Source organism: Martes martes, assembly GCF_963455335.1.
Source record: "Martes martes genome assembly, chromosome: 3".
NCBI classification, from domain to species: Eukaryota; Metazoa; Chordata; class Mammalia; order Carnivora; family Mustelidae; genus Martes; species Martes martes.
This window is the reverse complement of record NC_137890.1, coordinates 122410739-122437853: the sequence shown is the minus strand read 5'-3', so window position 1 is coordinate 122437853 and position 27115 is coordinate 122410739. Positions and strand designations below refer to the sequence as shown.

General features: G+C 37.0%; 1 protein-coding gene across 1 annotated transcript in view; it reads right to left on the bottom strand.

Moving 5' to 3' along the window:
• The window catches only part of SESTD1 (SEC14 and spectrin domain containing 1), a 141563-nt gene that overhangs the window by 64707 nt on the left and 49741 nt on the right, over nucleotides 1–27115 (bottom strand). Inside the window, exons 3-4 of the mRNA XM_080797854.1 lie at nucleotides 25596–25704; nucleotides 4104–4194 (exon numbers count right to left, since the gene is read on the bottom strand). Coding sequence (XP_080653980.1) covers nucleotides 4104–4194; nucleotides 25596–25704 — 200 coding nt within the window. The remainder of the gene's footprint in view (nucleotides 1–4103; nucleotides 4195–25595; nucleotides 25705–27115) is intronic.

Sequence of the window (27115 nt, the reverse complement as noted above, 5' to 3'; positions counted from 1 at the left end):
TTAAACTATAAGACAATTTTTAATTGGCAAACTACTACATTTGGTTTTTCTACTATATGAAAAAACATTTTTTTAACACAATCATCTTGGGAGAATTTCTTCAAAAGTGCAAAATCAATTTTCTCATAAAATAAATTTCTTACTGGCCATTATACAAAAAAGCCCAGATTCTGCCTGATTATTATCTTAAAGAACAGGACTAGCTAATCCCTGACAAATACAATTTCATATTTAATAGATATGGTTATTCATATTACCTAAAGAAGAATGGAAGTTAACATTTACTGAGTTAATAAAATATTCCATGTATATTTTATCAGCAAACCCCATACAGTCTATCTTTAAATAAGATCTTAAACCTATCCATTTCTACCACCCACATTGCTAACATTCCCAAACTAGTCAGCCTTTAAAAAAAAAAAAAAAAAAAAAAAAAACAGGCCACCTTCCTTTCTTCACATTTTTTCATGCTCACAGTAAAATTCAAACTCCTTTCCAAAGCCTAGAAAGCCCTCCAAGCTCAGGGCCTCACTGACCCTCAGACCTCAGCTCATACCCTCCCCTCTTAGCTCATACCCCCACCACAGCCATACTAAGCTTCCTGGTGTTGCTGGAATGTAACAACTCTGTTTCCACCTGAGGCTGATACCCTTGATGTTTCCTCTGGAGTGTTTTTGCCCTATACACCTAGGAAGAATGCTCCCTCCATTAAGATTCTACTCAAACACTCCCTTTCCAGAGAGACCTTCCCTGACCACCCTATCTAAAGTTGCACCATCTGATTCAGTCATCTTCTACTACTGTATGTTGCCTCATAGCACTTATCACTGTCTGCTGTTACATTAATTAGTTAGCCTAATTACTTACTGACTCCTTCAGTAGAACATTAGCTTCCCAATGGCAATTACCTTATCTATCATGTCACTCCTGTATCTCCAGCCTATGACAGTGCCTGGCATATAGAAAACACTCCGTAAATATCTGTTGAATAAATGAATTCACATTAACAAGGAAATCTCATTCTCCCAATTTTACAGGAGAGTAAACTGAGTTTCAAAGAAACTTGTCCAATATAACAGAGTTGTTTACTGATGGTACTAAAACAGAAACCAGGCCTGACTCTAAAGTTCTACCACACCATTTCAAATGTTCTACACCAGGAGTCAGTAAATTCTTTCCAAAAGTGTAGATAATAAATATTTTAGGCTTTGCAGGCTATGCAAAGTCTCTATTGCAACTACTTCAAGTCTGTCATTGTAGTATGAAAGCAACTATAAAAAATATAAATAAATAGACATAGATGAGTTTCAATAAAACTTTATTTACAAACTCTAGGGGTCAAATACCATTTAAGATGATAAATGGCACAACTGAATAATAATAAATTATGGTTACAATTAATTATTATTAATTAGGAGAAAATAGAAATCTTTCAATTTAAACACATTTTGGGGCTCGTAACAAATCTGATGCCCTCTGCAATGACTGGGTTATGAGTAAGATAAATAAATTCAACAGTATCAAAAGTTATCAGAGGTTGGGAAATCTAGGCTAGACTGAGGTTTATTTATATATTGACTAGTGGAAGGCTATTACTTCAAAATGATTGAATATTAAAGTTGTGAGAAACAAGAAAAACCAAACCACTCATTTTAGAGAATATTAGGTACAAACAAAGCCAACACTAAGCTCTGGGATCCCAAATAACTGGTACTAGTACCTTCTGAAATAAAAGCAATGAACGATTATGAATGTAAAAACTGTTTGACTAGGAGTAAACAAAAGGCCATTGCAACTTCTGAAAATGTTAACTATTAATAAATCCAAAAGTTGTTAAAATACCTATCAGAAAAGAAATCGCAAGAGGGGATTAAATCATCCACTGATTGTTCTTCAAAACTGCCACTGATCAAAGTCCAGTTCATACAGCAAGTCCCAAACAGGTCATCTGTGACACAGTTGAATGACAGGATGAAAGGAAGAACACAAGGTCATAATTAATGGATTTCTCACCTAATAGTTATTTTAACAACTTTTACAAGAAGAGTTCATCTTTAGGGTTGGGATATAAAAGTGCTGGGAATACACCAGACAAAAAAAGTGATGGAATACCAATCTGTGCTCCCTTAAAAAACTGATCCTCTGTGGGCTATATCCTTTCCAACCCAAAGGAGTGATTCTAATGATAAAGGTTTAGGCCACATATTTAAGAAGAAGGTAATGGATAGATAATTTGGATAGACCTCCAATACCCTCCACGTTGGTAAATATACCCTTTGTAAAGGATAAAGCGAAGACTTGGGGGTTAGGCCGTGTTAAATTCCAACTGCAGCTCTTTCCCATGTTCGTTATAAGAACCTGGTTATTTAAAATCTTTGAGCATGGGGGTGTGTGGGTGCCTCAGTAGGTTAAGCATCTGCCTTCGGCTCAGGTCATGATCTCAGGGTCCTAGGATCAAGCCTGGCATCAGGCTCCCTGCTCAGCAGGAAGTCTGCTTCTCACTCTCCTCTGCTCATGCTTTCTCTCTCTCAAATAAATAAATAAAATCTTTCTAATAAGTGAAATGAAATGAGATAAAATAAAATAAAAACTTTGAGCCTCAGCTGATCTTTGGGATAATAGAACCTGCCTCCCAAGGTTGTGAGGATAAAATTAAATGAGATTAATTTACAGGAAGTTTACTACACTACCCAAACCATACTGAGCACGAAATTACTAGTTCCCACCCCCCAAAATCCCTTTTTTCTAATCCCACATAAAAAATAAAACATTAAGAACCATTCTTCTTAGTTATCATTTAAAATTCTAAATTATGGAGCACCTGGGTGGCTCAGTCAGTTAAGTATCTGGCTTCAGGTTGGATCATGATCTCAGGGTCCTAGGATGGAGTCAGCAGAGGATTCCCTGTTCAGCGGGAAGCCTCCTTCTCCCTCTCCCTCTGCCACTCCTGCATGTGCTCTTTCTTTCTCCCTCTCAAATAAATAAATAAAATCTTTAAAAAAAATAAATGAAAATGAAATAAAATTTGAAATTATACTTCTTTCCACAAAACTCAAAAGCAGCTACTAATTATTTCTCAATTCATTTAAAATACTTGATCTCTCTTTCAATGTCACTGATATTTACCTAACTGAATATTCACTATCCCATATAACTGTCAACTTCAATTTTCCCCAAACTGACCTGCCATCAAATCCCTTCATTATATTTGTTTTATCTCTGAGCCATCACTAAGTCAGTGTCCCTGCTAGGAATGTCCTTTTCACTTTCTTTCATCTAAATTAGATAATCTCTTTTATTTAACTCACTTAATTTCTACATTCTCTTGAAGACTTTCTAAGGAAACAAAGATACATTAGAGCAATCTGCCACCTTTAAATCACTCAAATGGTTTATTTTTCCATTTCAGATCACAAGGTCCTCAATACCCTAATAATAAAGCAAAGAAAGTTTACTAGGTAGCTAGGTACCTAGTACAAGCAAAGATCGTGAAATCTTCCTGTGAGGAACACAAGGAAACACAAAAACTAGTATCAGACCAAAGACTTTGCAACTGCAGCTGTTTATTAAATGTTGGTTTGTGGGCTGCTCAAGTTCCAAGGACACAGCTGTCAAGTACATTTCTTCCAGGAAGTACCATAAATCCTGGTACTCTTTAGAGGAAAGTACGGAACAGAAGGAAAAGACTGCTCAGAACCACATGAGCAGCTCTTCCAGACTAGACTTACCCAGTCCTGCTGCCACCTACAGTATCAGAACAGAGGAGCCAGGGGACGATGTAGATATCACAGCACACAGAAGCTCCCAGGTAAGTCTGACAATATCTTACACTTTTGGACTCACTGGCCTACTTACTAAATTATTTAAACACAACATACTATTTTTGATCATTTTCAAATCTTTAGAATAGGTCTCAAATTTATTTTACTATTCAAATCAAACCTCTCAGAAATGAATTTTAAAAATCCAGTAGTGTGCATTTCAGAACTCAGTCACTGCTGAGAAGGTTGGGCACAGTGAAATAAATGAAATGCATCTGCCATTATCACTTTACCTGTTGCTATAAAATAAAACCATTTCCTAATAGTCAAAAATAAAATTACCTGTAGCATTAAGACTACTGTTTTCACCACATTCCACTGTGATTTTCTGCCATCCACAATCACGGTAAATCCTCTAGCCTTACATTTTTCACTGAAACAAACAAACAAACAAAATTACAAAGTATTAAAACAGGCTTCATACTTTATAATCCCAGATAAAGTCTATAGCTTAATCATATATTGCACAGAATTAATCTCACTTGGTTTGGTTTACACTGCCTTTAATAAAATTCTTCAGAGTATCCTTTCGTTTTTTTCAAGCAATTTGAGTTTTCTCCTTTTAGGAAACACTGACAATTTACAAACTAATTTGGCAAGAAAATTATTCTAAAAATACAGGGAAAGTGTCCTAAAAAGAGAAGAAATCAGAACAACATTCAGTCTCAAGAGCCTTTCAATTTTTTCATTTATAAAATGGGATCCCAGTGAAGTATTTAACTAATGACTGCCAAGTGCATACATACTTCTTGCCTCTCCTTCCTGCCAGAAGTAAAAGTGATAGTTTAAAACAGGTAGAAAATAGGGGCACCTAGGTGGCTCAGATGGTTAGGCAGCTGCCTTCAGCTCAGGTCACGATTCCAGGGTTCTGGGATCAAGCCCCACATCAGGCTCTCTGCACAGCAGTGAGTCTGCTTCTCCCTCTCCCTCCATAATCTCTCTCACTTTCACTCTCTCTCAAATAAATAAATAAAATCTTTTTTTTTTTTTAAAGGGGGGGGTGCCTGGGTGGCTCAGTGCGTTAAGCCTCTGCCTTTGGCTCAGGTCATGATCCCAGGGTCCTGGGATCGAGCCCCACATCAGGCTCCCTACTCAGCAGGGAGCCTGCTTCTCTCTCTCTCTGCCTGCCACTCTGCCTACTTGTGATCTCTGTCAAATAAATAAATAAAATCTTTTAAAAGGGGTGGGGGCTGAAAATAGAATAATCTATTATAAAACCACTGGAAATGGATTTTTTTGGTGTTCTTTTGGGAAAATTTAATGAAATGAGGTAGTATTTGGTCTACATAGTAGTTGAAAACTTGACTACACCACGTCTGAACACACACCCCCTTCACCTTTGCATTCTCAGTTACTTGACCAGCAAAATATTCTCTTGAGTGTTAGAATACATTACTGCTATATATTACATTCAATTATTCCAGTATTAACTAAAAACTTCTCAGAAGCCTACCCTAGTAAAATACAACTACACTAAAAAACTCCATGCTAAAGACCAAACTCCATAGCTACTTCATGATTATTTTTTTACTTATTAAATGAATTCAGTGCAAGGATCTCAACTGCTCTCTCTCCAATACAGCAGAAGAAACTGCAGTTTTGCTTAGCAGAGCAAGGATTTGGTAGTGAAACCTCTCCACACTCAAAGTCCTATCAATCACATACATTATAGAAAAGGTAATTGGCAAACCCTTTCCTAAGATTTAAATCCAGCAATCCAGGGAATTTTACTAATCCTGTCTTCCTTCCTCCAACCCTTCACATTAGACTCAAGAGGTTTCTTGGAGAAGTAATGTCTAAATCTACCAAGCAACAGTAAGGTTAGAAGTATGAGGATGTTACTGCTAAAGATTTATAAGAACAGGGGCCTCTGTAGGCCAGGACAGAAGCTGAGCTTCCAAAGAACAAGCAACAGTTCAAAAGATAAGACAAACTGGGGACACCTGGGTGGCTCTGTTGGTTGGGCCGCTGCCTTCGGCTCAGGTCGTGATCCCAGGGTCCTGGGATCGAGTCCCGCATCGGGCTCCTTGCTTGGCAGGGAGCCTGCTTCTCTCACTGCCTCTGCCTGTCTCTCTGCCTGCTTGTGTGTGTTCTCTCTCTCTCTCTCTCTCTCTCTCTCTCTCTGGCAAATAAATAAAATCTTTAAAAAAAAAAAAAAAAAGATAAGACAAACTGAAATATATGTCCGTACAAAAAACGTGCACACAAATGTTCACAGCAGCATAATTCCTAACAGCCAAAAGTAGAATCAAATGTCCATCAGTGATGAACAGAAAAACAAAACATGGTAATGTATATAACAGAGTATTCTCCACTATAAGAATGAATGAAGTACTGGGGCACCTAAGTGGCTCAGTTAAGTCTTTAGCTCAGGCCATCTCAGGATCCTGGGACTGGATCCTGAGATGTTCTGTGGTACTTTCTTCTCAATTGGCATGTGCTTCTCAGAGATACAAGTTACATGACCATTTTGTTAAAGAAGTTTTACACGATAACACATTTTTATTTGAGACGGAGTCTGCTTCTCCCCCTCTCCCTCCCCCTGTGCTGGTGCTCTCTCTTCCTCACATAAATAAAATCTTTTAAAAAAGGGGGGATGGGGAATAAAGTACTGATACATGCTACAACATGGATAAACCTTGAAAACATTAAGCTAAGTGAAAGCAGCCAGAAACAAAACCCCACATATTGTACGATTCCATTTATATGAAATGTTCAGAATAAACAAATATGCAGAGACAGAAAGCAGATCAGTAGCTGCCAAGGGCTAGGAGGAAGAGAGAATGGGGAATGACTGCTAATGGGTGCAGCATTTCTTTTCGGGCCAATGAATGAGAGTGTGTAATGGTCACACAACCTTGTCAATACACTGAAAAACACTAAATTGTATACTTTAAAAGGCTGATGTCTAAGGTATGTGAATTACAACTCAATTAAAAAAAATGGTGAAGTACTCCACTTTTGGATTTTGCATTTTAAAATAAATGACTCACTAAGTATTCTTTGGCAGGGGGAATGTGAGGCAATACAGTGATCACTTTGGATTAGCAAAAACACATAAAAAACTTGGTTGGGGAAGCAAATCTGACATCTAATTGCTAATTGTAGGATCAGGTAAGGAGGAAATTCTTAGAGTTCCACCAACAAGCCATTTAGGAAGACCACTATAACTCAAATAGGATACAAGTAATTTAGGTAAAGATACTTCACCAAAAGAGACCGACCTAGGTAAGGCAGCTGGCTATTGAGTGGTCTTCAGAAAAGTAAATGCAACTTAGGGTCTCTACCAATGCCTTATGGAAATCTGCAAGCGGGAGAGATAAGACAGAGTTGCCCAGTTGGAGGACTTCCCTTGTTGGTACTACAGCCAAGAGAAGTGTTCCATCCTTATAATGTGGTACTTTCTTCTCAATTGGCATGTGCTTCTGAAGAGATACAGGTTACATGACCATTTTGTTAAAGAAGTTTTACGCAAATAACACATTTTTATTTCAAAGCACACTCTAAATTAATCTGTATGTTAAGAGAAAAAATGTTGACACTTGCAAATACCATCTGCAGTGATCTTAAGGGCATAAAATACTCAATTTAATCTCTTAGGATACTTAAAAACAGACTTAATCATAATTTTCTCACATTTTACTAATATAATGAAAATTCATACAACTGAAAGATACTATTTGAAAACTGCAAAACCAAGTGATCTTTCAAATACATGAAAGGATTGTTTTTCTTTTTCTTTTCTTCATTTCTACAAGTGAAGTGATAGTTTCAAGTGTTTTTAACATACTTCAGAAGTATGTTCTGTCCTTTATAAAAGGGTATGTCAGAGGAGCTGCAGTACTAGTATTAATAAACTCTTACTCTTTTTAACATGGGTGGCTCAGTGGGTTAAACCTCTGCCTTCAGCTCAGGTCATGATCTCAGGGTCCTGGAATGGAGCCCCACATCCGGCTCTCTGCTCAGCAGGGAGCCTGCTTCCCCCTCTCTCTTTGCCTGCCTCTCTGCCTACTTGTGATCGCTCTCTCTCTGTTAAATAAATAAAATATTAAAAAAAAAAAAAAAAGAACAATGACAAAGAAATCTCTTAACACTATCTCCTTGTTCTTCTCCCATTAGAGCTTTTTGAGGGTGAGGTGGCTGAGTTAAAACTTCGGTTAAGAGGAGAGGCTCCTTAATAAGCCTACTCACTTTGTTTAGAAACAGACGGTCAATGGATTTCTCAGGTCCAGTAGCTCCTCACTAATTTCTGTGATGACAATTAAGGGTTCCTTCTTTTCCACTCATACAGCTCTGCTTACATTTACATTATAGCAACAAATTTCACTTATGCTTTTATTGTAATTGCTTGTTTACAATTTATCTTCATTAGATAACATGCTTCCAGAAAGCAAGGATATTATCTTACTGATACCCTGGCAGCTTTTAGCACAGTGCTTTAAACACAGACAGCCTTCAAAGATGTTAGAGGATGCACTACACATCACTCCCTAGCCAGAAAGCAACAATGGCTTTCCTTCTCCTTCAGAACTGAAGCCTTTACCATGGCCTACAACATCCTCTATGATCTGATTCTAGCCTTTCTAATCTGACCACAGTTCTAAAACTCTGAACCTCTCTCAAACTGCTCCCAGCATACCACCTCCTTGCTGATCCCACATTGTGCTGATCCTGTTCCTGCCTCAGGGTCTTTGCACTAACTCTCTCTGTCATAAACGTTCTTTCTTAAATGTTCTTCCATTAGATATCTGTACAGCTTGTCCCTCACTCCCATCATCTCTGGTAAAACATTATCCTATCATTTTGTAAAATATCGCCACACATGCCACCTTCTCTTCTTTTCATGCTTTGTTTTCATAGCATTTATGAACATCCAATATATTGTGAATTTATTTGTAATATTCATTGGATCATTACGTATAAGGCCCATAATAAGGGCAGGACTGGGTCTCCTTTGTTCACCCATTTTCTTAGCATCTGGAACAATGAGAAGCTTATTATAGGGTCTTACATATTTACTGAGTGACTAAAGACTTATGATCTTAATGCCTATGTGATTTTTCGTAAATCATTAAACCTCTGCATTCTGATCTTTATTCTGTAACATAAATGAGTTTTTCTACAATTAGGAAAAACTGACTTAAGATCCAAGTTTGAATTTTTAAAAAAATCAAAACTTGAAAAAAATGGAAAGGTAAATTTTATAGATTTTGAATCACTACAGAATCAATAGTAATCTGATAAAGATTAATCTGGGCAAGTACTTGGCAGTATTTCTACAGAAGATTTAAGAATAGAAAAGGTGGTTAGTCTAGATGATTGTTAAGGTACTTTCCAACCCTTATGATGTTCCATGATTCTACAATTGGATGATCAACAAGTTCCCTTTACACTAGAAAAATACTGATTTTTAAATACAGGTATTTTATTTTTTTAATTGTTTTTCCACATTCTTTTTTTTTTTTAGGACTTTATTTATTTACTTGAGAGAGATTTAAGATTTTATTTATTTATTTAAGAGAGAGAATGAGAAAAAGAGAGAGAAAGCATGGGGGGGTGGTGGTCAGAGGGAGAAGGAGACTCACTGCTAAGCAGGGAGCCAGATGTGGGACTCAATCCTGGGAACCGCAGGATCATGACCTGAGCTGAAGGCAGTCACTTAACCAACTGAGCCACCCAGTCACCCCAGTAAAGTAAAGTATTTTACTTTATTTTATTTTTTAAAGATTTTATTTGAAAGAGAGAGAGAGATCATAAGTAGGCAGAGAGGCAGGCAGAGGGGATAAGGAAGATGGCATGTGTGGCTCTGCTGAGCAGAGAGCCCAACGCGGGGCTTGATCCCAGGACCCTGAAATCATGACCTGAGCTGAAGGCAGAGGCTTAATCCACTGAGCCACCCAAGCACCCCCCAAGTATTTTATTTTTATTGTACTTTGCTTTACTGCACTTCATAGACACATTTTTTGCAAATTAAAGGTTTGTGGCAACCCTGCATCTATCAACTCTATAGGTGCCATTTTTCCAACAGCTTTTGTTTGCTTTATGTCCCTGTGTGGTTTTTTAGTAATTCCCGCAATATTTCAAACTTCAAATTATTATATTTGTTATGGTGATCTGTGATCTTTGCTGTTCCTACTGTAATTGTTCAGGGGTGCCAAAAACCATAACCTTGTAAAATGGAGAATTTACTAAGTGTTGCTTGTTCTGTTTCTATCTACTGGTTGTTCCCCTGTCTCTCCCTCTCCTTGGGCCTCCCTAGTCTCTGAGACACAATAATATTGAAATTAGTCTAATTAATTACCCTTCAGTGGCTTCTAAGTGTTTAAGTGAAGTGACAAGTCTCATGTCTTCTACTTTGAAACAAAAGCTAAATATGATTAAGCTTAGTAAGGAAGGCATGAGCTACAGGCTAAAAATAACACAGGCTAAATAAAAGCTAGGTCTCCTGCACCAGTCAGCCAAGTTGTAAATACAAAAAATATTTATGGAAGGAAATTAAAAGTGCTACTCCTGTGAACAAATGAATAATAAGAAAGCAAAACATTCTTGTTACTGATACGGAGAGAGTTTGAGTGGTCTGGATAGAAAACCAAGCCAGCCACAACAATCCCTTAAGTCAAAGCCTAATCCAGGGCAAGGCGTTGATTTTCTTCAATTCTAGGAAGGCTGAGAGAGGTGAGGAAGCTGCAGGACAAAGTCTGAAGCTAGCAGAGGTTGGTTCATGAGGTTTAATCAAGGAAGCCATCTCTGTAATGTAAAAGTACAAGGTAAAGTTGCAAGTGCTGATACAGAAGCTGCAGGAAGTTCTCCACCAAAACATCTAGCTAGGATCATTAATGGAAGTGGCTACACTCTACAACAGATTTTCAATGTAGACAAAAAGCCTTCTACTGGAAAAAGATGCCATCTAGGACTTGTACAGCTGGAGAGGAGAAGTCAATGTGGCTTCAAAGGACAGGGGCACCTGGGTAGCATAGTCAGGTAAGTGTCTGACTCTTGGCTTTGGCTCAGGTTGTGAACTCAGGGTCCTGAGACTGAGCCTCATGTCTGACTCCATAATCAGCACAGAATCTGCTCAAGACTCTCTCCCTCTCCCTCTGCCCTCAACCACCCCAGGGCATGCTCTCTCATGTGCACTCTCTCTCTCTAAAATAATTAAATAGATCTTTAAAAAAAAAAAAAGGTCAAAGGACAGACTTTTTTTTTTTAAGATTTCATCTATCTATTTGACAGACAGAGATCACAAGTAGGCAGAGAGGCAGGCAGAGAGAGAGGAGTAAGCAGGCTCCCCGCTGAGCAGAGAGCCCAATGCGGAGCTCGATCCCAGGACCCTGAGACCATGACCTGAGCCGAAGGCAGAGGCTTTAACCCACTGAGCCACCCAGGTGCCCCCAGACTGTCTCTTTCAGAGACTACTGCAGCTGGTGACTAAATTGAAGCCAATGCTCATTTACCATTCTGACAATCCTAGGGCACCTGGGTGGCTCAGTTAGTCAATTAGTCAGTTAGACTTGATATCAGCTCAAGTCTTGATCTCAGAGTCGTGAGTTCAAGCCCCACTGGGCATAGAGACTACTTAAAAAAAAATAAAAAATAAAAAGGAATTATGATAGGGTGCCTGGGTGGCTCAATGGGTTAAGCCTCTGCCTTCAGCTCAGGTCATAATCTCAGGATCCTGGGATCGAGCCCCACGTTGGGCTCTCCGCTCAGCAGGGGGCCTGCTCCCCAGCCACAACCCACCTCTGACTACTTGTATTCTCTGTCTGTTAAGAAATTATAAATAAAATCTTAAAAAAAAAAAAAAAGGAATTATGCTAAATCTACAATGCCTGTGCTCTATAAACGAAACAACAAACTCTGGATGAAAATACACCTGTTGGGACACCTGAGTGGCTCAGTTGGTTAAGCCGCTGCCTTCGGCTCAGGTCGTGATCCCAGGGTCCTGGGATCGAGTCCCACATCGGGCTCCTTGCTCAGCAGGGAGCCTGCTTCTCTCGCCGCCTCTGCCTGCCTCTCTGCCAGCTTGTGTGTACTCTCTCTCTGACAAATAAATAAATAAAATCTTTTAAAAAAAAAAAAGAAAATACACCTGTTTATAACACAGTTTACTGAAAGGGTTTAAGCTCACTGTAGAAACCTACTGCTCAGGAAAATACCTTTTAAAGTATTACTGTTCGTTGACAGTCCTTCTGATCACCAAAGAGCTCTGATGGAGATGTACAATGAGATTAATGCTATTTTCAAGCTTGCTAACATGACATCCATTCTCCAGACCATGGACCAAGGAGTAACTCTGACTTTCAAGTCTTATTATTTGAGAATATTTCATTAATCCATAGCTGCCAGAGATAGTGATTCCTCTAATGGATCTAGGCAAAGTAAACTGAAAGCCTTCTGGAAAAGATTCACCATTCTAGATCCTATTAAGAACATTCATTGGTTGATGGGAAGAGGTTAAAATATCAACATTAACAAAAGTTTGGAAGAAGTTGATTCCAACCCTCATGAATGACTTAGGGATTCAAGACTTCAGTGGAGGAAGTAAATGCAAATAAGGCTTTTCTGTGATATTCATTCACTGCAGTGGTCTAGACTTGAACCTGCAATTATCTCCAAGATTTGCCTGTACACACTGAATATACTGCTGAAAGAAAATGTTAAGACAAAAAAGTTTTCAATATTTCTTTTATAATACTGCATTATTTCATTTATTATCAACTGTGATAGATCTTGATTAAATGTGACTAAATACTGACACTTATCAATAGGTACTGCACTGAGATTACAGCAGAGGTGGCTGTAAGGCAGTAATTAGGAACACAGGCTAGCAGGCAAACTGCCAGGTTCAAATACCCCTTCTACCCTTGATTTACCACATGCTCTGGATCAAGATACCTAAAATTGCCCACTCTTTCTATGTCTCAGATCCCTCATACACAAGACAGGAATAATGATGACTATATTCATCATAAGTTTGTTATGAGAATTAAATGACTTAATGTTATCTGTTATTTCCTTAAATATAAGATATTCTTTTCATATTTGCCTCCCAATCATCCATAAGTAAATCCTCAGGTCCATCTGAATTTAAAGTCCTAAAAAGGAAAGCAAGACCATCCTAGAAAATCTTCTTATCCATCCAAATAGTTTCTACTGAGCCACAAACTTCAGTATGCTTATTTGATTTTCCAACAAAATGTAAGATGTGCTGAGAATGGTCAGTTACTAGGTCCAGTCAGCCCACACTTGAGAAACTGAACTAGTCAAATAAAATAAAAAGTACCCATAAGCCATACTGACCACTGACTAAGAATGAGGTACTACACTGAGTTATGAAAAATACAAATTATAAGATACAGTTTCTCCCCTCAAGGAGCTCAGAATCCCTTAGTGCCTACTTTATATTCATTGACATTACATTATTTAATGTTACTAGGGAAACAATATATGCTTTTGAAATTTAAAAAAAAAGTAAGACAAATAATAAATGTAAAATAAAATAAAAATTTGGGCACCTGGGTGGCTCAATCAGTTAAGCGTCTGCCTTTGGCTCAGGTCATGATCCCAGGGTCCTGGGACTGTACCCCACATTGGGTTCCCTGCTCAGCAGGGCAGCCTGCTTCTTCCTCTCCCTCTGCCCCTGCTCATGTTCTCTCTCTTGCTACTTCAAATTAATAAATTCTTTACAAATAAATAAATAAATACTTAAGAATCATCATTAAACATATCATGGCTTAACTCCTAAAGAATCAGAAGCAGCAAGGACTTTAAGTGTGGATAAGAGCAGAATCTGGAAGAGATCTACATAAAGAAGCTAATAAAATTTAATGTGAAAGGAGGATGTCTTAAAGAGCATAAAGAATATAGAACGTAAAGAATATGGTCTGGGCGCCTGGGTGGCTCAGTGGGTTAAAGCCTCTGCCTTCGGCTCAGGTCATGATCCCAGGGTCCTGGGATCAAGTCCCACATCGGGCTCTCTGCTCAGCAGGGAGCCTGCTTCCTCCTCTCTCTCTCTGCCTGCCTCTCTGCCTACTTGTGATCTCTGTCTGTCAAATAAATAAATAAAAATCTTAAAAAAAAAAAGAATATGATCAAATGTACCAAATACTAATTTGATAAAGTTTCTTAATTTCTCTGCCCTTTTTCATCTATGAAACAGAAATAATAATACTATCTTATTATTTTGAAAACTGAGTTAATACAATACTTAAAACTAAGTACTTTGCATAATAAGTGTTTAAGAAATATTAACTAAAAAGTTGAGTCAAATCATATAAGGTCTTGGCACAGCATTTAAGAAGGCTGAAAGACTGCCTTTGAGAGCAAAGACCTAGTCTTTCCTGCCTTCACAATGCAAGACATACAAAATAAGTGGCTACTGAACTGAATTCACTGTGCAGTAAGAAAAAGAAGAAGTCAAAGAAAACTGGGAAGGATGAAACTATCGCTTTAGTGAAATTAATCCTGTTTTTGTGCACAAAGTGGAAAGAGAATAGGGACAGAGAAGTTAGCTTTGCTATTATACTAGTCCAGCTTGACAACTCAGCCATCCCTTGATGTGAACTGAAGCATATATGAAAAGGGAAGAGAAAGTAGAGAAAAATAAAAACTACATGACAAAGAAAGCAAATACTGGCTTAGCAGTCTAGTATTGGACTGGCTTTGAAATTGCACATTATAAATTTTCAATACATATGTGTTGTATGAAATGAGATGATTATTAAAAACAACAACACTCATCAAGAGCATAAAGAATGCTCAGGAGAGCCAGGGTGGCTCAGTCAGTTAAATGTCCTACTCCTGATTTCAGTCCAGGTCAAGATCTCAGGGTCATGAGATTGAGACCTGTGTCAGATTCTATGCTGCATGTGGAGTCTTCTGAAGATTCTCTCTCCCTCGACCCCTCCCCATCCCAAGCTTGCTTGCTCTCCCTCTATAAAAAAATTTTAAAATCTAAAAATTAAAACAAAACAAAAAGAATGTTCAAAGCACTTAACCACAGTGTTTTGAAGTAACTCTAAGGTCAAGGCAATTATAACCCCATTTGCTAAAAGTACATTTCTTAAAGAGGAAAAAGGAAGGTGCTGTGGCTCAAACTTCCTTGGTCCTACAAGTCCCATTAAAAAAAAAAAAATTAAAAAAAAAATTTAAAAAAAAAAAAAGAGGAAAGCCATCCCAGTCATACTCTTATAGACTATACTGAAACTTCCAAAGTCTAAGAAGACAAATCAACGATCAATTAAGGGTGTTAGATTCATATTCAAACTATCTTCTAATTGCTCCACAGAGTCCTATACACTCCAAGAAGGCTCCTTAAAAGTGGGGGAGGGGGCACAGCAGTGGAAGTGGAGTTTGAGAAGGGAAGATGATAATGAGCAGAAATGGCTATGGCCCTCCATTTCTATGTTTTATAAATTTGGCTTCTGTGTCAGATTTTCACTGAAGAAAAATATCCATAGATAGATTTTTTTTTTTAATTCTAAACATACAGAAAATATACCTTATAGAATACTAGTAGCTACACAGTCCAGAAGGGAATGGCATGATATATTTCAAGTGCTCAAAGAAAAAAAAACAAAACAAAACAAAAAAAACCTTCAACCAAGAATACCCTACCTAGCAAGATCATCACTTAGAATTGAAAGATAAAGAGGTTCCCGAACAGAAATTAAAGGAGTTCATCACCACCAAAACAGTCCTATGAGAAATGTGAAAGGGCATTCTTTAGTGGAAAACAAGAGAACATAAGTAGAAGAAAATTATGAGAAAAGTTCACAGGTAAAAGTAAACATAGATTAATTACTTATAAAGCCAATATCAAGGTTAAAGCACAAAAGAAGTAAAGTCAATTATATCCAAAAAATTCCAAGGGATACACAAAATAAAAAGACAAAAAATATGACAACATATACATAAAATGGAGGGGTAGTAAAAAATTAGTGATTTTTTTTTAAGATTTTATTTATTTGACAGACACAGCGAGAAAGGGAACACAAGCAGGGGAAGCAAGAGAGGGAGAAGCAGGCTTCCCACTAAGCAGGGAGCCCAATGCAGGGCTTGATCCCAGGACCCTGGGATCATGACCTGAGGCCAAGGCAGACGCTTAACGACTGAGTCATCCAGGCACCCCAAATGTAGTGCTTTTAGAATGTGTTCCAATTTAAGCAACTATTGACATAGACTGCTATACATATGGGATGTTACATATAAATCTAACAATAACCACAAATCAAAAACCTATAATAGATACACAAAAAAATAAAGAGAAAGGATTCCATGCAGAACACTAAAAAAAAGCTATCAAGTCATAAGAGAGCAGGAGAAGAAAAGAACAGATAAGAACTACAAAAACCAGAAAACAATTAACAAAATGGCAGTAAGTACATACCTATCAAAAATTACTCTAAATATAAATTGACTAAATGTTCCAATCAAAAGACATGGGATGACTGAATTTAAAAAAAAAAAAAAAGAGCTGCCTACAAAAGACTCATTTCTAACCAAGACACATACAGATGGAAAGTGAAGGGATGGAAAAAGATACTCTAGGCAGAAGGAAGCAAAAAAGAAAAAAAGCTGGGCTAGCAATACTTATATCAGACAAAACAGACTTTAAAAGGAAGACTGCAGCAAAAGACAAACACTGGGCATTACATAGTGATAAAAGGGTCCACCCAACAAGAGAAAGTAACAATTGTAAATATCTAGGCACACAACATAAAAGCACCTAAGTACATATAACAAATTTTAATAGACATAAAGGGAAAAACTGACAGTGATACAACAGTAGAGGACTTTAACACCCCACTTACATCAGTGGATAGATCAGCTGAACAGAATTATTAACAAGGAAACAATGGCTTTGAATGACACACTAAGCCAGATGGACTAAAAAATATAAAAAATAAATACAGAACAACCCAACCAAAAAGAGCAGAACAAATATATCTTCAAATGCACATGGAACATTCCAGGATAGATCACATGTTAGGTCACAACACAAGTCTCAGTAAATTTAAGAAGACTGACATCATATAAAGCATCTTTTCCTATCACAACACTATGAAATTAGAAATCAATTACAAGAAAAAGAACTAGAAAAAACGCAAACAAAATGGAAGACAAACATGCCACTAAACAACCAACAGGTCAATGAAGAAATCAGAAAAAATAAAAAAAATACATGTATACAAAACCAAAAACAAAAGAGTACAAAATCTTTGGGATGCAGCAAAAGCAGTTCTGAAACAGAAGTTTTTAATGATACAAACCTACCTCAAGAAACATGAAAAATCTCAAATAAACAATCTAATCTTACACCCAAAGGAACTAGAAAAAAAAACAAAAAACAAAACCCAATATCAGAAGGAAGGAAATGATAAAGATGAGGGTGGAGATAAATAAAATAGAGACTATAAAAAAATTGGAAAAGTTCAAAGAAATGAAAAGTTGATTCTTTAAAAAGATAAAGTTGATAAACCTCTAGCTGAACTAATCAACAAAAAACATAATTCAAATAAAGTCAGAAAGGATGAAAGACACTGACCCTACAGAAATATGAAGAATTAGGAGATAATGCTATAAAAAATATGCCAACAAATTAAACAACTTGGATGAAATGAATCAACTCCTAGAAACACAATCTTCTAAAAGTGCATCAGGAAGAAATAGAAAATTTGGACCAACTGATTTCTAGTAACAAAACTGAATTGGTAATCAAAAATCTCCCAAACAAAAGTCCAGGACAAGATGGCTTTGCAGGTAAATTCTACCAAATATTTAAAGAATTAATACCTATTCTTATTCTAGGATAGAGTAAGAATAATTACTTACTCTAAAAAGTAGAAGAGGAAGGAAAACTTCCAAATTCATTCTATAAGGCCGACATTATCCTGATACCAAAACCAGACAAAGATAATACAGAAAAAGAAAAATACAGGCCATATGCCTAAAGAACATGGATGCAAAAATCCTCAATAAAATGTAAGCAAAGCACATTTTTTATAAAGGGATCATTCACCATGACCAAGTAAGATTTATTCCAAGGATGAAAGGATGGTTTGATATTTGCAAATCAACGTGACGCCATGACATTAACAAGAGAAAGGATAAAAACTGCATGATTATGTCAATGGATGCAGAAAACCATCTAAGAAAACACAACATCTGTTCATGATAAACATTATCAACAAAGTGAGTTTAGAGGGAATATACCTCAACACAATAAAGGCCATATAAGAAAAACCCACAACTAACATCATACCCAATGGTGAAAATGGAGAGCATTTCCTTTAAGATCAGGAACAAGACAAGGATGTACACTCTCACCACTTTTATTCAACATAGTACTGGAAGTCCTAGCCACAGCAATCAAACAACAGAAAGAAACAAAAGACATCCAAATTATCAAGAAAGAAGTAAAACTGTCATTAACTGAAGATGACATACACAGAAAACTCTAAAGATGCCATCAAAAAACTATTTAAAGTAATAAATGAAATCAGTAAAGTTGTAAGATACAAAATTAATATAAAGAAATCTGTTGCTTTTCTATACACTAGTAACAACATAGCAGAAAGAGAAATTTTAAAAATCTTGGAGCACCTGGGTGGTTCAGTCAGTTGGGCATCTGCCTTAGGCTCAGGTCATGGTCCCAGAGTCCCAGGATCAAGCCCCAAGTTGGGCTCCCTGCTCAGTGGGGAGTCTGCTTCTGCCCCTACCCCTACTCCTTCCCCTTCCCTCTTTCTCCCTCTGTACCTCAAATAAACAAATAAATCTTAAAAAAAAAAAAGAAAGAAAGAAAGAAAACAATCTCATTTACAATTGCACCAAAAAGAATAAAAAACCTAGGAATAAATTTAACCAAGGAGATAAAATCCTATACTCTGAAAACTATGACAGATGAAAGAAACTGAAGACAACACAAACAAATGGAAAGATATAACATGTCACAGACTGGAAGAATTAATGTTGTTAAAATGTCCACACTACCCAAAGCAATACTGATTCAATTCAATCCCTATCAAAATTTTTCACAGAACTAGAACAAATAATCCTCAAGTTTGTATGAAACCACAAATGACCTTGAATAGCCAAAGCAATTTTAAGAAAGAACAACAAAGGGCGCCTGGGTGGCTCAGTGGGTTGGGCCTCTGCCTCTGGCTCGGGTCCTGGGATCGAGTCCCGCATTGGGCTCTCTGCTCAGCAGGGAGCCTGCTTACCCCTCTCTCTCTCTCTGCCTCTCTGCCTACTTGTAATCTCTGTCCCTCTTTCTGTCAAATAAATAAGTAAAATATTTAAAAAAAAAAAAAAAAAGAACAACAAAGCTGGAGGTATCACAATCCCAGATTTCAAGATATACTACAGTATCAAAACACCATGGCCTTGCACAGAGATAGACACATAGATTAGCAGAACAGAACAGAGAGCTCAGAACTAAACCCACACTTGCATGGTCAATTAATCTCTTACAAAGGAGGCAAGAATATACATACAATGTGGAAACGAGTCTTTTCAAAAAATGGTTTGGGAAAACTGGAGCTACATGCAAAAGAATGAAACTGGACCACTTTCTTACACCATACACAAAAATGAAGTCAAAATGGATTAAAGACCTAAATGTGAGAAATGAAACCATAAAAATCCAAACAAAACACAGACAGTAATCTCTTGGACATTGGCTTTAACATCATATTTATGGATATGTCTTCTCAGGCCAGAGAAACAAGAGCAAAAATAAACTATCGGGACTACACAAAAATAAAATGCTTTTGCACAGCAAAGGAATCATCAACAAAACAAAAAGGCAACCTAGGAGAAGCTGTTTGCAAGTGACATATACAATAAGGGGCTACTATCCAAAATATATAAAGAACTTCTACAACTCAACACCAAAAAACAATAATAGGATTTAAAAAATGGGCAGAAGACCTGAAAAGACATTTTTCCAAAGAAGAGATACGGATGACTAACACACACATAAAAAGTCGCTCAACATCACTAATAGGGAAATGCAAATCAAAATCACAAGGAGAAGACACCCCACACCAGTAAGAATGGTTAGTATCAAAAAGAGAAGAAATAACAAGTACTGACAAAGATGTAGAGAAAAGAGAACCCTCATGGTCTATTGGTAAGAACATAAAATGGTACCATGACTATGGAAAACAGTATGGAGGTTCCTCAAAAAATTAAAAATAGAAATACCATACAGTCCTGTAATTCCACTAAGAGGTATTTACTCAAAGAAAACAAAAATACTAATTCAAAAAGATATATACACTCCTATGTTTATCGCAGTATTATACACAAGAGCCAAGATATGGAGGCGCCTGGGTGGCTCAGTGGGTTAAAGCCTCTGCCTTCAGCTCAGGTCATGATCCCGGGGTCCTGGGATCAAGCCCCGCATCAGGCTCTCTGCTCAGCAGGGAGCCTGCTTCCTCTCTCTCTCTCTGCCTGTCTCTCTGCCTACTTGTGATCTCTGTCTGTCAAATAAATAAATAAACAAATCTTTAAAAAGGGGTGGGGAAGCTGAATGGCTCAGTGGGTTAAGCCTCTGCCTTCAGCTCAGGTCATGATCTCAGGGTCCTGGGATGGAGCCCCACGTCCAGCTCTCTGCTTGGTGGGGAGCCTGCTTCCTCCTCTCCCTCTCTCTCTCTCTCTCTCTCTCTGAGCCTGCTTCCTCTCCTCTCTCTCTCTCTCTCTCTGCCTAGTTGTGTTCTCTGTCAAATAAATAAATAAAATCTTAAAAAAAAAAAAAAAAGGCCAACATATGGAAACAACCTACTGTCCAGTGATAGATGAATGGATAAAGAAGGGGTGTGTGTGTGTGTGTGTGTGTGTGTGTGTGTATACACACATATATACAATTAAACATTACTTAACCATTAAAAAAAGGATGAAATCTTGCCATTTGCAACAACACAGATCGACAACAATCCATGGGCAACATGGACAGGTTATTATGCTAAGTAAAATAACTCAAAAAAGAATGACAAACACCATATGATTAACTTCTATGTGGAAAAAAAAAGAACAAACAATAATAACAACAACAAAAAAACAGACTATTAAATACAGAGAACAAACCAATGGTTGCCAGAAAAATGTGGGTTGGGGATATGGGCTAAATAAGTAAAGGAGATTAAGAGGTACAAACTTCCAGTTTTAAAATAAATAAGTCACGAGATAAAAAGTACAGCAGAAGGAATATAGTCAGTAATATTGTTATAACGTTGTGTAGTGACCACATTTATCATAGTGAGCATGAATATAGAATTTTCAAATCATTATGTTGTAAACCTGCAACTAAACTGTATGTCAATTACACTTAAAAATATTAGCAGTTGCAAAATGAGTTATAGGATTCAAATAATAATTTCACCATTTTAAAGAATTACAGAACTAAACACGGCTGTTCTATTCCCCTTCATAATGTATGTTAGGTCATTTCTATGACTTTGTTGTTAAGTCTGGTTGGTTCCTTCAATATGCATATAATGAACACCTAACTCTTCAAAACATTTTTATTGGCGTTGTGAATATGGAGATAAATAAAACATTGTTCTGCATTTAAGGACCTCACAATCTGATAACAGACTGTTATTTGACCACAAACTACTATGACACCAAGCAGAAGTAAATATGAAAAACAATCTAAAAGAGTTACCTGAACTTAAACTTAGTATTTAGGGCAGGCTACAAGTATCCTGACCCTCTCTTTTCTTCTAAGCCCCCTAATCAAGGATCTGAAACAAAAGCAAGCTTAGGGGCAATCTGTGTGAAAAAGAATCAGAAAATGCCTCCACTGTCAAATGTGCTGGGTTACCTGTTTAAAATAGATATATATCGGGGCGCCTGGGTGGCTCAGTGGGTTAAAGCCTCTGCCTTCGGCTCAGGTCATGATCCCAGGGTCCTAAGATCGAGCCCCACATCGGGCTTTCTGCTCAGCAGGGAGCCTGCTTCTCCCTCTCTCTCTCTCTGCCTGCCTCTCTGCCTACTTGTGATCTCTTTGTCGAATAAATAAATAAAATCTTTAAAAAAATAAATAAATAAAATAGATATGTATCAAATAAAATATGCATGAAGTATAGATAAGAAGCTGAATAGTTTTTCATTTTTACAAAACTTTTTAAAATCTAATGTTACCTTCAAAATATTAACATGTTCATTGCAAAAAGAGACCACTTTGGGGCATGTGCAGTAAGGAAGGGATCAGACAAGCATCACTGCTGGACCTGTCCTGAGACAGTCACAGCTTGGGAGGGGTCAAACTTTAACAGCAGAAGACTGGGAGACACAGCAGGTCCCACAAAAAAAATGAAGACATACTACTAAAATGGACAACTTTCCAGGCTGAGCACAGTCTAACAGGGTCAACTTAAAAACAGTTCCGGGGTAGAGAGGTGGATAAATGAATACATATGTGATCAAGTCCAATTTTGGTTGGAAATTTCTAAGTGAGGGGCATAATGCTGTTTACTATATAATCCATTAACCTTTTCGGTGCATTTGAAATTTTTCACAATAAAATGCTGGGGCAATTATAATTGAAAAGCAGTTTTGGTGGGCACCTGGATGGCTCAGTCAGTTAAGTGTCCAACTCTTGATTTCAGCTGATGTCACGATCTGAGTCGTGAGTTAGGCTCTGTACTGCGTGTGGGGCCTGTTTGAGATTCTTTCTCTCCCTCTCCCTCTCCCCCTCCCTGCTCTAAAAAAATAAATAAAATAAAAAATAAAGTAAATGCACTTTTGAATGGTAGACATTTTGAAGGAGAAAAATCAGTTTTTAAGATTATACCTAATAAACTGATCTCCAGAATTGCAAAGAAGAGCTCAAAAACACTCCAGTGCTCTAAGGAAACAGCAAGTACTGATATAGAGAGCTGCCAAAGTTATAGGAGGCTACTACAAGAAAACAGAAGGTTAACAATTCAGTTTTCACAAATATTTGAGGGCCAAAACCTTGCAAAACAATTTTTTCAAATATAAAGTATCCAGGTATCTATTTTGCCTTGCTAAAATAAGTTCTTTCATCTTGCTTCAATTCATATCTTCTCTATTAACTGGCAGGTATGTGTAGATATGCAGAAACTGATTCATAATTTACACTGGAATAGCATTATATGTATATTTATCTAAGAAAAAGAGAAATTTCAATAGTGTAGGCTATTTTGCCCTCCATTGTACTTGCTGCTCATAACACCCAGAATGAACAGACAAAAGAGGTGAGTGAAACTATTGGTCCCTTAACCTGCCTCAGTCACTCAGTGCCCCTTATAATAGGAGCAACCTGCTGGTCTGAGCGTGAGTCTAGAATATACAAGCATGCTTTTTCTTTCTTTTTTTTTTTTTTAAAAGATTTTATTCATCTACTTGAGAGAGAGAGAGAGAGAGCGCGCGTGCATGAGTGAGGGGAGGGGTAGAGGGAAAAGTAGATTCCCTGCTGAGCAGAGCCCAGGACCCTGGGATCATGACCGGAGCCAAAGGAAGACACTTAACCAACTGAGCCACCCAGGCACCCCATAAGCATGCACTTTTTTATTACAAACTTAATCACAAGCTGAATGTGTCTTCTGGAACGAAGACTCAGTGACACATTTCTCCAGTGTCCATGCTAGGAAAACTAGCATGTTCATGATAAAACAGTTTGTAAGTCTCTAATCTCTAATCCTTGCTTAGGCATTTTTCATGGATAATTTTGACTATCAGTAATTTGTATAGTACATTCCAACTTCAGAACCTAACCTCACCTCACCTAAGATTCAACTATACTAAACTCTATTCATTTGAAATATTAAGAGCTCTGGATTGGTGTCAGCAATGATAGATTCTAGTTCCAGCTCTACTACTAATTACCTGTGTAATCCTGGGCAAGTAACTATAACCTGAGTCTCAATTCCCTCCATCTACATAATAAGGCAGTTGGTTCAGATGGCCTCTAAGTTCACTAACCACATGTAAACATCTATGAATCATGCATACTTTTTTAGAATTTGTTAGCTGTACTCCAGCTGGTATCATTTACCTAGAAATAGTTTGTTATTTAACGGTGAATAATACAAATCAGCATTCAGCTCAGAGTAGATTAGGAAGGTTATTTAATACTAACACACTGTCAGTTCTGCTAACTTTCCTTTCCAGAAAGTAAAAAAAGAAAATTGAAAATTCTCACTTGAAGACATCTATTTCCCCAATACAGAAAAACCAATCAGCAAGAGAATCATTAAATTACAGGCCAATACTGGAAGCAGGTATGATTAAAGTCAGTGGTTCTAAAATATAGTTTTAACCCTGTTCTCAGCAAAGTGGCTTAAAATGAAATAATCTATTACGCCAATAATGCAAATATGGGAAGAATACAAAGAACTAGTCTGACTAAAATGTTTAAAATTCATTATCTGGAGCTTAAGAGCATTATATAAGAGAGTTTTGTTCCTTTTAGCACCTCTCTTTTTTTTTTTTTAAGATTTTATTTATTTATTTGACAGAGTTCACAAGTAGGCAGAGAGGCAGGAAGAGAGAGAAATGGGGAAGCAGGCTCCCTGTTGAGCAGACAGCCCGATGTGGGGCTTGATCCCAGGACCCTGAGATCATGACCTGAGCCGAAGGTAGAGGCTTAACCCCCTGAGCCACCCAGGCGCCCCTTACCACCTCTATATTTTACAAACAAAAAAGTCTGTCCTCATTCTCATTCTTTATTGCAGTGGCTTGCAAATCTGATTGTAAATAAGAATCATCTGGGAAGCTTAAAGGTTTGTAAAGGATTTTTTTTTAAAGACTTTATTCAAAATGAGCGGGGGGTTGAGGGAGTGCAGAGGGAGAAAGAGAATCCCAACCAGACTCCACAGTGTGGAGCCCAACACAGGGCTTGATCCCAGGACCCTGAGATTATGACCCAAGCCAGAATCAAGAGTCAGATACTTAATCAACTGAGGGTCCCTGGAGCCCCAAGGATTTTTTTTTTTTTTTTAAAGATCTTAAGTAATATTTACACCCAATGTCGGGCTTGAACTCACAACCCCAAGATCAAGAGTTATATGTTCCACCAACTTAGCCAGCCAGGCACCCCATTAAAGAATTTTTTTTTAAACATCTGATGAGCAGACCTCCCAGGAACAATTCAATCAGAGTCTCTCAAGAGCATAAGAATTTTGAAAAAATTTTGAAAATTTTTGAAAAAAAAATCTCCAGATGATTCTAACACGCAGTCAGACTTCAGCCTCCAAATATCACATATAGAAGAGGAAGTTGGGGAGGGAGCTTATTTTGAAGTGATGGGGAAGCTCAAGCAAAAAGAAAAGTTTGTCTGTCTTCACCCAAGAAATACAAAATCCAAGGATCTTAGATTAAAACAAACATTTTTTGCATTTTTTAAAATAAAAATGCTTTGAACTCCTAATAGACTTTACTCAGTATATTAAAATTTACAGATTTATATCTATATAGTGAAATATTTAAATAAAAAATGCTTTCTACCAAATTCACTTCTCTGTGTTTTCTCAAGTTGCATGGTACATAGATGCTCAGTCTTTGTGTTCCTTAAAAGTTGACAGTGCATACGTTTTGGAAATCTGTATCACATTATCCAGTGCCTTAAAAGCATACAATAATTCCTTTATTTGGTGTTGTATCAGAAAAGACTGATTCTAGTGTTTTTAATTATAACTTCACTAATAAAAGCAGGTGACATAGCAAATACACCTTAATAACAGAAAACATTAGTAAGTGAACAACAACATATCAAGATTTTTTTAAAAACACCTGTAGAGTCACCTTGGAATGCTGAGTAGGTAGTCTAAGGTAACACTCAGCTCGTCCATATTTGTCTGTTCCAGGCATAATGGAATTGTCAGAATGAGCCCACTCCGTCTGTCCTTTCCTCCTATTAGAAAAAAAAGACATAAATACAACATGTAATAGATATTAAAGCACTAAATAAATATGTTTGGGTCCAATGCTACTAAAACAAATAGTATTTAAGATATAAGTAAAAAGAACTCTCTAATAGCTGCTTATTTTATACATTGTAAATGTTTATAGTAGTATAGAAAAACTATACCAAATTTAGAAAGAATAAGAGAAAAAAATTCACCCATGAAAACTTCACTTAAACACAGCAATTATCATTCTATTTAATTTTCTTCGTTCAGGCTGCTTCTTAATGTAATCAATTCATCGAGCTCCTACCGTAAACCTAGCACTATAAGCATTTACAAGTAAAGTAAATTTCCAATCAACCCAGGAAGAAAGGCTTTACATCATAAGAAATGACAGTATGAAATATAAGTTTATCTGCTAGACTGTGTTGTATAATACATATAAAGTATTGTAAAAAAGGATTTAGAAAATGAGAAAATGCTAAGAGATGTGATAAAGGTGAAAAGCTTCATAGAAAAGTTAAGACTTAAGAAAAATGGGTAGAATTTATAAACCAAGTTAAGAGTATTAGAATATTCTGTGATGAGGAATGATCTCTGAGTGAACTCACAGAGGTCAGACAGGACTTCTGCATTCATGAGGCAAGAAAGTAAGTTCCGCCCAGCTGTGAAGAGCACATGGGACCTGGCTGTGGAAGCCTGAAAGCCAGGCAGTGAAACATACTCGCATTTTGTGGATGTTCAAGCCCTCTTCAATCTTCCATAGGCATTAAAATCTAACTATACATGCATACCTTCTGTGAAAATTCCCCATGTGACTAGTTTTGACACTGATGTCCATTCTCTGACCCAAGTGACATTTCTGGTGATTTCAGAAGCTTAAAAAACAGTAAATACTAAAGGTAAAAATTTTATATGATCTCTAGAAATCCATCACTAAAAACTGAAAGCTGTGAAGTGAAAACAACAAATCCTTTGAGTGACATGAGGGCAATTCATGATGGACCAACCACAAACAATCTTCTTTTTATTAGGCTAACCTTATAAATTAATGATATTCAACCAGTCTGTTTAATACAAATAAATGTAATTTCAAATGGTTCAACTTAATAGATAATCAATAGTGACTTCAACTACTTATGGTTTTTGTTCAGGTTTTTGTTTTTGTTTTTGTTTTTTAATGGATTGCGCCCATGGTTTTCAAGCTGAATCCCTGAAATGATTTTGGTTTCAAAAGTTTTTCTCTATTATTAAAAAAGGAGAAAATTATTGGTTGATATAATTAATAGTCAATAGAGAAAGTCAAGAAGTATGGGCTAAGGGAAGTTTCATTTGCTCATCCAAAATTGCTAAGCTTTACGCCTGCATTAAACTAAATGTGCAAAAAAGGTTCATATCTGTACTGCAGTGTCCTGA